This window comes from Nicotiana tabacum, chromosome 5 (assembly GCF_000715075.1).
Source record: "Nicotiana tabacum cultivar K326 chromosome 5, ASM71507v2, whole genome shotgun sequence".
NCBI classification, from domain to species: Eukaryota; Viridiplantae; Streptophyta; class Magnoliopsida; order Solanales; family Solanaceae; genus Nicotiana; species Nicotiana tabacum.
The window spans coordinates 161,774,064-161,788,490 of record NC_134084.1 but is presented as its reverse complement, the minus strand read 5'-3'; the positions used below and the strand labels follow the sequence as shown (position 1 = coordinate 161,788,490).

Genomic DNA, 14,427 nt, shown 5'->3' with positions numbered 1-14,427 from the left:
GACATTATTTGCATCAGAGACTGCAATGTCGGAGAGTACAAAATGTTGTTGTTTCGCTTAGGTTCGTTCTGCGCACACATTGTAGTTTCCTTGTCTGATTCGTGCCTTCCGGTTTTGAGGTGTCACCGGCGGGCGGTATTTCGGTTGTCTTGTAGTAGTTTCTCATTCTTTAATTGAGATGTTTCTTTGCTTGCTCGCCCGCGCGGCATTTGCGTTCCTGCTTGAGGAAAGAGCAGAAGGTGAGTTAAAATGATACTTCCCTTAACCCCATCCAATGGACCGGTGAATGAGAGCAGGTTTTGTAACGTTGCTCGTTTTGTTTGGCATTTCGATGGTTGATGGGGCGAGGATTTCTAAATTCGGTGACTCTACTCGGCTCTCTTTCCCCTTCTGTGCTGCGCCTTTGTCCCGCGTGGGTTGGGTTTTGCCTCAGCGCTCTTTTCGGTGGGTAATCGTGTTTCTTGTCTTTGATCTGGAAGAGACTAGGAAATTTCACTAAGAAATCCTCACAGACGGCACCAAATTATTTGACTCAAAAGATATTGGAACCTTTTAGAACAAATCAATCAAAAAAAGTGAAAGGTTAAATCTTAGTCAAACATAATAAATTCCAGATCAACGAGCTAGCAGAATAAATAGTATATAAGATGCAATAGATATAATCGATCTTATTGAAACTTTCGTTGTGTCTCCCATTAATCAATGGGGGAGGTTGTTTTACATATCCTTCTTTGGAGATTGCTAAATTGTTCCTTTTGTTTTTAGGAAGATTGTATAAGAGAGAAGTAAGGAGAGAAGGAGAAGCCCCCCATCCCTCTTAACCGAAAGTTTTCCCTTACTATATATAGTCATGAGACCTTTGCTATCTACTTGGTCCGACGCTCTGACATTATGTCTGTCTTGGTCGTCCTCTAAATATCATTTCTTCTGGCTTGACGGGTATCAAGAATGCTTGATGTGGAATAGGCCATGTCGTCTTTCACCGCCTTGCCGCTTGGACGGGACGTTGGTCGGCTTGACGGCAGCGGTCAGATTTTGTCCAATACAAGAACATCAATTTGTATTGATGCCATCTGCACCATTGCAATATGAATCATTGTAAGATTAAAGCTTTTCTCAAGACTCAATTGTTTGTTCAATATTCTTGGTGGTGTACAAAATTTTAACTCGTTATTTATTGTTTAATTACAAATAAATTTGACCCTTTCATTAATTAAGCAAATGCCCCATCTTCATCCGATATTTTTGTAACATTGTCAAACAGAAATATCAATGGAAGTGTGGCCGCTTTATTAGAGGCCAAGAACTTTTCCAGCTTTAACAAATTCAATTGAACCTGAAATATTTTCTGGTTTTGTTTAAAGAAATTGAACAACTATGTAGATTATTGGACTTTGTTATATGACTTGTTGTTTCCGGTGTATAAGAGTTAGCCAAGGAGCGATGGTGCTGACTCGCCAAGATTGAATGTATGAAGGTGACTCAAAAATTCCTTTAGGTTCAAGAACTTTAGGTGTGGCGTTCTATTTGCATCGAGGGTCTATTGGAAACAACTTCTCTACCTTTATTAGGAAGGGTCTATTCTGCGTACAAACTCCTCTCCCCAGACCCCACCTGTTGGAAATATAGTGGGTTTGTTGTTGTTGTTGTTATATTTGCAACCCCTCCTTAGAATTTCTGGCTACGCTAATGCATGGGGCGTACTAGCGAAGACGTGACCGGGGAGGGTGAGGAAGAAGGAGAGGAAACGGATAGAGAACCTACCCCGCACACACATATTCAGGAAAATTCCTACAGTTACTCAAGTTTTTCGTGTGGTGTCAGGTAAAAGGCCTATATGTTTGATGGAGAAGGGGATTATTTCGACAAGGAATGGGATTTATCAGAAGGAAGAGGCAAGGAATTTTGCTGGTACCATGTTGAGCTTCCAAAATGGAACAAAAAATATATATTTTTAAGTGTAAGAATCCATTTCATGTTAAATATATTTACCATAATTTTTTTTAAGTGTAAGAATCCATTTCATGTTAAAAAATATATATTTTTAATTGAGTCCTTAAATTATTCATCACTATTTGATTCAATTATCATCAATATATTTTAGTAAATAATAGATTTCTCAAAGGGCAATTGATTTGATAGTGTTACGTTGAAAATGTGGTTGCCGAAATATGTGTTTGGTAGTGTATGTCTTATATTTAAGAAAAAACCGAAAAATAACCGAAAAACAGACAAAACCCGACCATAAACCGTATTGAAAAAAAACCGACTTAATTGGTTTGGTTTGGATCTAATATTTGAAAAACCGACTTACTTGGTTTGGTTTCTTTTTATGGAAAAATCGATCCAAACCAAACCATGAACACCCCTACCGAGAACAAGGCTCTCCGGAGCGTTCCTGATATCGATTTGATGAATGAGGTAGCCGCTATGGGTTTGAGGGTACGTTGCAATTTTCTTTTATACTTCTCCCCTTTTTCTTGTTGATATGGCTTTAACCCATCTTCTTGTTTTTCAGACGTACATGGTGGAAGTGGAGAGTATGCGCAGGGCCGACATTCGGGCCAAGATTTTCTTGAAGATGTTGGAAAAATATTGACGCTATCGCAACAAGTGCCGTGAGATGCACGGGCAACTGAGGGAGAATCCGGTGCTCGACCTAGCGAGGAATTGGAGAAGAGAGATCAGTAGTTGATGGAGTCCATTTGCAGGAAGAGTGTGCTCGAAGAGCAGCTTCACGCGAAGGATGAAGAGCTCGAGGTGGGAAGGGGTGGCTGCAGAGTGTGACTATCTGCAGGGGAGGCTGAGGTCAATGCAGGCCGAAATGGACCAGAACCTTATCAAGGTCGAGGCGATGAGTGCAGAGTGGATGGGAAAGATGGCCGAGTTGGAGAGAAAGGTCGTCGGGCTGGAGAGTATCAAGAGTGCCTGGTCTGCGGCTTCAGCAAGGGCGGTATCCCTGAAGAACACTATCCGCATCCTCCAGTCTGAGCAAGAGTCGGAGAGAGCGACGACAATGCTAATAGAGGCGAGGTTTGAGGAGCACATTGGTAAGATCGATCGGGAAGCTTCGACCTTAGGAGATCAGGTCGCCGCTCTTGAGGCTGAAAAGGAGCGACTGTTGGCTCAAATTGAGTCTTCCCCACCGTTGTTCCCTGCCGCCTACACGAGCTTTGGGTTCATGCTGAAGCTCAACGGGATATATACAAGAGCTTGTGGAGGCAGGTAATATTACTAAGGTCGTATACGAAGGAGCACGAGCAAAGGCGCGAGAGGCCCGTGTCAACTATGGTTATTGACTCTGTGACTCCCGAGGCCGAAGAGGGCGCGGATGATGAGGGAGAGCTTCTTGGATATGATGGTGGCGGTGATGACGCCGAGTGAAAGAATGTTGTCTTAGTCTGTTTTCTATTTTTTTTATATTCATCGTCGATTGTTGTTGTTCCTTTCTCTTCTTATTTTTATTGTTTGCTTGGGTCGTATGTAATCTGCGACAGTTAGCACGGTGACCTTGTATAAAGAAGAATTTTATCGTTGTTATCTACCCCATACTTTATCTTTGTTTTCTCTTTTTGTGACTTTGACGCGGGATGGATTCTCGTATGGCGAGTCCCAGTCTTTTCTTCCTTTTTTGTTTGCTGACGGCCCTTGGCCTTAGATATATTCTGAACTTTTCCCTTTGGCGATGGCTCGTGGACTTGAGGGTTTGATTTCAAACTTTTGTCGAAATATCGACCCGTCGTTGTTTGATTAAGGTCGAACTTCTTCTTTTTGGAGAAGGCTCTTGGTCTTAAAGGGTGTTATTTCGAACTTATCGAAATAGTAACCCATCGTCGTTCAATCGAGGTCGAACTCTTCTTTTTGGCGAAGGCTCTTGGCCTTAAAGGGTGTTACTTCAAACTTATCGAAATAGTAACCTGTTATCGTTCAATCGAGGTCGAACTTTTCCCTTTGGTGATGGATCATGGCTACAAAGGGTGTTATTTCGAACTTATCGAAATAGTAACCTGTCGTCATTCGATCGAGGTCGAACTCTTCTTTTTGGCAAAGGCCCTTGGCCTTAAAGGGTGTTATTTCGAACTTATCGAAATAGTAACCCGTCGTCGTTCGATCGAGGTCGAACTCTTCTTTTTGGAGAAGGCCCTTGGCCTTAAAGGGTATTATTTCGAACTTATCGAAATAGTAACCCGTCATCGTTCGATCGAGGTCGAACTCTTCTTTTTGGCGAACTTGGCCTTAAAGGGTGTTATTTCGAACTTATCGAAATAGTAACCCGTCGTCATTCGATCAAGATCGAAATCTTCTTTTTGGCGAAGGCCCTTAGCCTTAAAGGGTGTTATTTCGAACTTATCGAAATAGTAACCCATCGTCGTTCGATCGAGGTCGAACTCTTCTTTTTGGCGAAGGCCCTTGGCTTTAAAGGGTGTTATTTCGAACTTATCGAAATAGTAATCCGTCTTCAGTCCCAGTTTTTGGAGAATCAGATATCCTCTGGGGGAGTCCCAGTTCGTTTGACATTATTTGCATCAGAGACTGCAATGTCGGAGAGTACAAAATGTTGTTGTTTCGCTTAGGTTCGTTCTGCGCACACATTGTAGTTTCCTTGTCTGATTCGTGCCTTCCGGTTTTGAGGTGTCACCGGCGGGCGGTATTTCGGTTGTCTTGTAGTAGTTTCTCATTCTTTAATTGAGATGTTTCTTTGCTTGCTCGCCCGCGCGGCATTTGCGTTCCTGCTTGAGGAAAGAGCAGAAGGTGAGTTAAAATGATACTTCCCTTAACCCCATCCAATGGACCGGTGAATGAGAGCAGGTTTTGTAACGTTGCTCGTTTTGTTTGGCATTTCGATGGTTGATGGGGCGAGGATTTCTAAATTCGGTGACTCTACTCGGCTCTCCTTCCCCTTCTGTGCTGCGCCTTTGTCCCGCGTGGGTTGGGTTTTGCCTCAGCGCTCTTTTCGGTGGGTAATCGTGTTTCTTGTCTTTGATCTGGAAGAGACTAGGAAATTTCACTAAGAAATCCTCACAGACGGCACCAAATTATTTGACTCAAAAGATATTGGAACCTTTTAGAACAAATCAATCAAAAAAAGTGAAAGGTTAAATCTTAGTCAAACATAATAAATTCCAGATCAACGAGCTAGCAGAATAAATAGTATATAAGATGCAATAGATATAATCGATCTTATTGAAACTTTCGTTGTGTCTCCCATTAATCAATGGGGGAGGTTGTTTTACATATCCTTCTTTGGAGATTGCTAAATTGTTCCTTTTGTTTTTAGGAAGATTGTATAAGAGAGAAGTAAGGAGAGAAGGAGAAGCCCCCCATCCCTCTTAACCGAAAGTTTTCCCTTGCTATATATAGTCATGAGACCTTTGCTATCTACTTGGTCCGACGCTCTGACATTATGTCTGTCTTGGTCGTCCTCTAAATATCATTTCTTCTGGCTTGACGGGTATCAAGAATGCTTGATGTGGAATAGGCCATGTCGTCTTTCACCGCCTTGCCGCTTGGACGGGACGTTGGTCGGCTTGACGGCAGCGGTCAGATTTTGTCCAATACAAGAACATCAATTTGTATTGATGCCATCTGCACTATTAAGCAAATGCCCCATCTTCATCCGATATTGAACATCAATTGTTTGTTCAATATTCTTGGTGGTGTACAAAATTTTAACTCGTTATTTATTGTTTAATTACAAATAAATTTGACCCTTTCATTAATTAAGCAAATTCCCCATCTTCATCCGATATTTTTGTAACATTGTCAAACAGAAATATCAATGGAAGTGTGGCCGCTTTATTAGAGGCCAAGAACTTTTCCAGCTTTAACAAATTCAATTGAACCTGAAATATTTTCTGGTTTTGTTTAAAGAAATTGAACAACTATGTAGATTATTGGACTTTGTTATATGACTTGCTGTTTCCGGTGTATAAGAGTTAGCCAAGGAGCGATGGTGCTGACTCGCCAAGATTGAATGTATGAAGGTGACTCAAAAATTCCTTTAGGTTCAAGAACTTTAGGTGTGGCGTTCTATTTGCATCGAGGGTCTATTGGAAACAACTTCTCTACCTTTATTAGGAAGGGTCTATTCTGCGTACAAACTCCTCTCCCCAGACCCCACCTGTTGGAAATATAGTGGGTTTGTTGTTGTTGTTGTTATATTTGCAACCCCTCCTTAGAATTTCTGGCTACGCTAATGCATGGGGCGTACTAGCGAAGACGTGACCGGGGAGGGTGAGGAAGAAGGAGAGGAAACGGATAGAGAACCTACCCCGCACACACATATTCAGGAAAATTCCTACAGTTACTCAAGTTTTTCGTGTGGTGTCAGGCAAAAGGCCTATATGTTTGATGGAGAAGGGGATTATTTCGACAAGGAATGGGATTTATCAGAAGGAAGAGGCAAAGAATTTTGCTGGTACCATGTTGAGCTTCCAAAATGGAACCAAAAACTCTCACAATCTGCACAGTATCTTATAGATGTACTTTGTCCACCTTTAAATCTTCAAGATTGTTGAAGTTTGGCAAAATGCCAAAGTCCCACATTGGTTGGGAGTTAAGTTTGGAGGGGATTTTTCCCCTATAAAAGAAGGCCTAATGTTTAGGATTGAGACACACCTCTCATTTGCCTTCTCATCTGTTTAAGGCATTTGTAACTTCTCTCTTTAGTATTATTTCACTTGTATTTTTGGAGTGGAATAAAATATTGGTTGTGTCCGAGGAGTAGGCAAAATTAGCCGAACCTCGTAAATTCTGGTGTTTCCTTTATTGTTGTTTTATTGTCTTATTTATTATTTGGTGGCTGTCATAATTTTTGGTATAGTAGTTGTGACTTATTCACACTATATACATTTGGCTTCCGCAACAATTGGTATCAGAGCCAAGGTACTGTCTAAGTATGCTCTGTGGTTGCAGCTTAGTCTGATCTTCTACATCAGAAAGGAAATAATCTTGATTTGTGTCGTCAGCTATTAAATAATATTTGTGTCAAATATGGGAGACAATAAACAAGAAGAATCTACATCAAGTGTCAACAATACGTCATCATTGGCATCTTCGCTTATGACAAGAATTGTGTCAAATGCGAAATTTGCGGTAGAAATTTTTGACGGGTCCGGACATTTTGGGATGTGGCAAGGCGAGGTTCTAGATGTCCTTTTTCAACAAGGGCTAGATCTGGCCATTGAAGAAAAGAAACCAGATGTTATTGGAGAAGAAGATTGGAGAATTATCAACCGTGTTGCTTGCGGTACCATTCGATCCTACCTTGCTAGAGAGCAGAAATATCCATACACAAAGGAAACTTCTGCAAGTAAATTATGGAAAGCACTGGAGGATAAATTTTTGAAGAAAAACAGTCAAAATAAATTGTACATGAAGAAGAGACTGTTTCACTTCACCTATGTTCCTGGTACCACGATGAATGAACATATCACCAGTTTCAATAAGTTGGTCACAGATTTGCAAAATATGGATACAACTTATGATGATGGTGACTTGGCCTTAATGTTATTGGCGTCACTTCCTGATGAGTACGAGCACCTTGAAACTACTCTACTCCATGGAAATGACGAAATTTCTCTCAGAGAAGTTTGTTCAGCTTTGTACAGCTATGAACAAAGAAAGCGAGAAAAACAGAAGGGCGGAGAAGGAGAAGCATTGTTTGTGAGGGGTCGTCCTCAAAATCAAACGAGGACAAAGAAGGGAAGATCCAAGTCAAGATCCAGACCCAGCAAAGATGAATGTGCCTTTTGTCGAGAAAAAGGGCACTGGAAGAAAGACTGTCCGAAGTTGAAGAATAAGGCCAAACATAACAATGGAAAGGCTATTATGGATTCAAATGTAGCCGATTGTGATGATTCAGACTTCTCATTAGTTACAACAGAGTCATCAACATCATCAGACATATGGTTGATGGACTCGGCTTGTAGCTATCATATGTGTCCCAACAGGGACTGGTTCGTGGAATTTCAAGAAGGAGAATATGGAGTCATCCACACAGCGGATAACAACCCTCTTACCTCATATGGCATTGGTTCAATACGATTAAGGAACCATGATGGAATGATCAGAACATTGATAGATGTTCGATATGTACCGGATTTGAAGAAGAATCTCATCTCTGTGGGAGCCCTAGAATCAAAAGGATTCAAAATCATTGCAGAAAATGGAGTGATGAGAGTATGCTCCGGTGCACTAGTGGTAATGAAGGCTAATCGGAAGAATAATAATATGTACCGCTATCGTGGCAGTACAGTTATTGGGACAGCGACAGTAACATCCAGTGACGACAAAGAGGCAGAAGCAACCAAGCTATGGCACATGCGCTTGGGACATGCTGGAGGAAAATCCTTGAAAACTCTATCAGATCAAGGATTGTTAAAAGGAGTAAAGGCTTGCAACTTGGAGTTTTGTGAGCATTGTGTTAAAGGGAAACAGACAAGGGTTAAATTTGGTACAGCGATCCATAATACTAAAGACATTTTGGATTATGTACACTCTGATGTTTGGGGTCCTTCCAAAACACCTTCATTGGGTGGGAAGCACTATTTTGTAACCTTTGTTGATGATTTTTCCCGAAGAGTATGGGTGTATACAATGAAGAGCAAAGATGAAGTGTTGGGAATTTTTCTCAAATGGAAGATGATGGTGGAGAATCAGACAGGCAGGAGAATCAAGTGTATTCGCACAGACAATGGAGGTGAATACAAAAATGATCATTTCAATAAGGTCTGTGAAAATGATGGCATCATCCGACACTTCACTGTTAGACATACACCACAACAGAATGGAGTGGCAGAACGTATGAACCGGACCTTGCTGGAGAAGGTACGGTGTATGTTGTCCAATGCTGGCTTGGGCAAAGAATTTTGGGCTGAGGCAATTACATATGCATGCCACCTCATTAATCGTCTACCATCTGCTGCTATTGATGGCAAAACACCATTTGAAAAATGGTACGGAAAACCTGCTGTAGATTATAACTCTTTGCACGTGTTTGGCTCAACTGCATATTATCATGTGACGGAGTCAAAATTGGATCCAAGGGCAAAGAAGGCTATTTTTATGGGAATTACTTCTGGAGTCAAAGGATATCGCTTATGGTGTCCTATGACAAAGAAAGTAATGTTCAGCAGAGATGTTACCTTTGATGAATTTGCTATGGTAAATAAGGTAACAGAAGATACCAAACAAAATGAAGGTGCTTCTAAGCAGGTGGAGTTTGAGGGAAAATTTATTTTTCCTACACAAGAAGCAGAGGAGGAAACAAATGAAAATTACCCTCTGGAAGGAGAGCCAGTAGAGGAGATTCCAACTCAGGAATCTCAACAACAACTTGAATCAATAGCAACCAGCAGGCCAAAAAGAACAATAACGAAACCTGTTCGTCTCATAGAGACGGTTGCTTGTGCAACCTCAATTGTAGCTGATGATGTTCCTACTACTTACAAAGACGCTGTCCAAAGTTCAGAAGAAGATAAGTGGAGGATTGCCATGAATGATGAAATACAGTCCCTTCATCAGAATCATACATGGAGATTGGCCAATCTCCCGAAGGGAAAGAAAGCAATTGGGTGCAAATGGGTATTTGCAAAGAAAGAAGGATTTCCTAACCAATTAGATGTTCGCTACAAAGCAAGATTGGTGGCCAAAGGATATGCTCAAAAGGAGGGAATTGATTACAATGAAGTGTTTTCTCCAGTTGTAAAACATTCCTCCATTAGAATTATGTTGGCTTTGGTAGCACAATTGGATTTGGAACTAGTTCAGATGGATGTAAAAACTGCGTTTTTACATGGAAACTTGGAGGAGGAAATCTACATGACTCAGCCAGAAGGATTCAAAGTTGCTGGAAAAGAAAATATGGTGTGCAAACTTGAAAAATCGTTGTACGGATTGAAACAATCTTCTAGACAATGGTACAAGCGATTTGACGAGTTTATGTTGCAGCAAGGGTACAAGAGAAGCAAATACGATCATTGTGTGTATTTGCACAAGCTTAAAGATGGTTCCTTTGTATATCTTCTCCTATATGTTGATGATATGTTGATAGCTTCCAAGAATTTGGAAGAAATTGATAAGTTGAAGATTCAACTGAAGAAGGAGTTCGAGATGAAGGATTTGGGTGAGGCAAAGAAAATTCTTGGCATGGAGATAATTAGAGATAGACGTTCAAAGAAACTCTGTTTATCTCAAAAGGAATATTTGAAGAGAGTACTTCAACGTTTTGGCATAGATGACAAGACTAAGCCAGTTAGTACTCCACTTGCTTCCCATTTTAAGCTAAGTACTACTATGTCGCCAATGGATGAAGCTGAACGAGAGTATATGTCAAAGGTACCATACGCAAATGTTGTTGGTAGCTTGATGTATGCAATGGTTTGCACAAGGCCTGACATTTCACAAGCTGTTGGAGTTATTAGCAGATATATGCACAATCCAGGGAAGGAGCATTGGCAAGTTGTGAAGTGGATTCTACGGTATATTCATAATACTGTAGATGTCGGGTTAGTTTTTGAGCAGGAAGACAATCAGTCTGTAGTTGGATATTGTGACTCAGATTTTGCGGGTGATATGGACAAACGAAGATCAACTACTGGTTATGTGTTTACTTTTGCAAAGGCACCAGTTAGTTGGAAGTCTACTTTGCAATCAACAGTTGCTTTGTCTACAACAGAGGCAGAGTACATGGCTATTACAGATGCTGTGAAAGAGGCAATTTGGCTTCAAGGATTGCTAAAGGAGCTTGGTGTTGAACAAAAAGGTATCACATTTTTTTGTGATAGTCAAAGTGCTATTCAATTAGCGAAGAACCAAGTTTATCATGCAAGGACGAAGCACATTGATGTTCGGTATCATTTCGTACGAGAAATCATAGAAGAAGGTGGAGTCACGGTGAAGAAAATTCATACTACAGAGAATCCTGCTGATATGCTGACAAAGGTGGTGACTGCGGTCAAGTTTCAACATTGTTTGGATTTGATCAACATTGTTGAACACTGAAGATTGAAGATGAAGACACAACCAAAATTTGTTATTGAGAGAGAATTGAAAATGTGGAATTTTGCCAAGGTGGAGATTTGTTGAAGTTTGGCAAAATGCCAAAGTCCCACATTGGTTGGGAGTTAAGTTTGGAGGGATTTTTCCCCTATAAAAGAAGGCCTAATGTTTAGGATTGAGACACACCTCTCATTTGCCTTCTCATCTGTTTAAGGCATTTGTATCTTCTCTCTTTAGTATTATTTCACTTGTATTTTTGGAGTGGAATAAAATATTGGTTGTGTCCGAGGAGTAGGCAAAATTAGCCGAACCTCGTAAATTCTGGTGTTTCCTTTATTGTTGTTTTATTGTCTTATTTATTATTTGGTGGCTGTCATAATTTTTGGTATAGTAGTTGTGACTTATTCACACTATATACATTTGGCTTCCGCAACAAAGATATTCTATCACTAGTTAGCAACGGACCATTTTGCGGGCATGTAAATGGCGCTCTCATTTTTCGAGTTAATTCACCGGGCCTTGCATCTAGCAACTTTACATTTCGAATCGCTGCAAGAGTTACTGAGAATTTAGTCATCACTGTGTCGTTAGGCCGTGTTCCAAGATTGTGTTTCTCCCCTGGAAATGAGTCTCTTTTATCGGAGATTCCTATAGTCGAAAGTCCAAGTTATGATCCTCTTGAACAAAAGGAAAGGGGTGGGATTGTCATCAAGGAACATGTTCTTGATTTTCTATTGATGATGAATCATTTTGAAGAGGCTGATAATACAGTGCCTAAATCCGTGTCAAATCTTGTTGTTCACGTTATAGACACACATGTGGATCACCTTCAAGATATTGTGACTAAGTTGGAGATTGAGTTGGATTCTGTTGAACTGGAATTGGAAAAAGGTACATTTTGATGTTTATATTAAAGTAAGCAAAAGAGACTAGAATTCCTGTTACTATAGCTGAGTTTCTTATTTGCATTATTAGAAACATACTAAAAAAAGGGCAGTCCGGTGCACTAAGCTCCCGCTATGCACCGGGTCCGGAAAAGGGCAGGACCACAAGGGTCTACTGTACGCAACAACTTTACCAGTTATTCATTAGAAATAGACTAGTGTTTCTAACTTTCAGTATGTCATGGGGATAGGGAAATTTTGCCTTGCTTCCTAATATTTGTTTGGTTGCAGGTGGTTTTGCTTTGAAGCAACAAATGTTGGATGACAGAAGATTCCCAAAGGTGCATCTTGACTCGCAACGCCTCCTCCAGGTAGTTTTTGTAGTCCTGACTCTCCAAAATACTGTCCCATCCGCGTCGGATTCTCCAAAAATATACTACTTTTGGAGAATCCGACACACACCCGGCTACATTTTCGGAGAGTCCAAGCAACATAGGACATTTATAAAAGCAATAATACTACTTTAGTTAATAAAAACCAAGAGGATGTGTTTACTCTAGACATATGTTTTCATTTTATTAGTTAATGTTATTGTAGGTGATTGCATATGGGGAGCAAGTAATTCCAAGAGTGAAGGAGAAGTGTTCTTCAAAAGATTGGTTTTCCAGTGATGATATTAACATCCTTGAAGAGATAATTGGTCAACTGAGAAGTTTAAAAGAGAATATTGGATTTATAGCTAATAGAGTTACAGGAATACAGACTGGTCTTGAAAGTTGGCAAGCTGACCAAATAACTAGAAAACTATATTACCTTTCTTTCCTCTCCATCATGTTTCTCCCCTTGTCAGTAGTAACTGGAGGTAATATTCTTAAGTAACTTTTGTCCTTAATTTCATATTATGTTTCAGTTTAAAAGGAGCCTTGGCACAACCAGTAAGAGTTGTCGTTGTAAGACCAAAGATCACGAGTTCAAGTTGTGAAAATAACCTCTAGCAAAATTGCGAGATACGATTGTGTGTAGTAGCAACCCAATGCACTCCGGTCAGTGGCAGAACTGTAGTGTCAAGGAGATTGAACTTCCTTCGTCGTAAAATTACATTGTGCGATTAGAGTAAACATGATCTTTTTTCGTTATATGTGAGCAATTGAATCCTCTTGACAAGAAGAAAAATTCACATATAGTAGTAAATAGGATTTTACTGGGTTGTTGTTGTTGTTGATAGTAGTAAATGGGATTCATTATTGCTTTAAGTCATAGTTCAAATTCCAACTGTGACATTCTAAAATTATTTTGAATCCCCTTGTATAAATTTTTGTTCTGCCATCGGCTTCGATCCTTCCCAAACCCCGCACATAGCGGAAAATTTAGTGCATCGTGCTGTCCTTTTTCCATTTGAAAATAGTCTCTTGCAAATTGCAAGGTAAAACTGTTCATAGTAGCAACTCAACGCACTCCGGCCAGTGGCGGAACTAGATAGTGACAAGGGGGTTAACCCCCCTTGTCAAAAAATTATATGGTGCAAATAGAGTAAAAATAATTTTTTTTTGTTATATGTGAGTTGTTGAATCTCCTTGATATGAAGAAAAAAAATCAAATATAGTAGTAAAGGGGGTTACAAAATTGCCTAAGGTCATAGTTCATATTTCAACTGTGACATCCTATAATTTTTTGAATCCCTTGTATAAATTTCTGGTTCCGTTATTGACTCTGGTCCTTTCCAAACCTCACGCATAGCGGAAACTTAGTGCATCATGCTATCGTTTTTCCATTTGAATCATTATATTTGCATGCATCTGATGTCACTAACATTGTCTGGTTTATGACAGTGTTTGGGATGAATGTGGGAGGTGTTCCTTGGACAAACCAAAATGAACCTGAGCTGAAGGAGGGGTTCCACAATGTAATGTTGCTCTGTGTGGCTTTAATACTGTTGGTCCTCTTATGCTTCCTTTTCCCAACTTTTTATGCTTCTTTTGTGACTTGGAAGAGAAGAAGAGACATGAAAAGAAGTTGGTCTCTCAACCACAAATCCTTCCATAGAAGAACTACAAGTAGTAGTAGGGAAAGAAATGATAATGGAGGTTACCAACAGTTGTATTGAATTGAAAATAGGTAGGAAACAATTTGCAGTTACTCTGCCTGCTGCTTTCTCCAAAAGTTAACGGAGGCGTGCAAAGGTTATCTCAGGCGGGGATGGAAGTTGGCCTTCGAGTGCAAAAGCGGGAGCTTGACTACAAGACCCACCAATCGAGCAAGGGCGAGAGTCGGCTTCAGTACTCACACGAGTGGAAGGGCCGTCTCTCAGCGGATAAAAGTTACTTACTTTCCGTGAACATAGATTCTGACATAATTGTTACTTAGAGTAGTGATCAATGAATTAGTGAGTTGAATGTAAGCCAATGTTCAGTTAATTTCTTTCATTTGTTTAACGTTTTACCCTGTATAAACAAATCATTATTCTGACTAATGCCTGAAATTCAACAACTGTTACATCAAATTTGACATTTTTCTCAACCACTAGTTTTAGACATTAGATTGA

General features: G+C 40.2%; 1 protein-coding gene across 1 annotated transcript; it reads left to right on the top strand.

The window, feature by feature from the left end:
- The first annotated feature begins 6,200 nt into the window (after nucleotides 1-6,200).
- On the top strand, nucleotides 6,201-14,073 carry LOC107775922 (uncharacterized). Its single transcript, XM_075253188.1, has 5 exons — nucleotides 6,201-6,513; nucleotides 11,440-11,892; nucleotides 12,177-12,256; nucleotides 12,483-12,747; nucleotides 13,715-14,073. Exons 1-5 carry the CDS (start codon nucleotides 6,201-6,203, stop codon nucleotides 13,987-13,989), a joined length of 1,386 nt encoding a protein of 461 aa, XP_075109289.1. The 3' UTR covers nucleotides 13,990-14,073.
- Nucleotides 14,074-14,427: the final 354 nt, after the last annotated feature.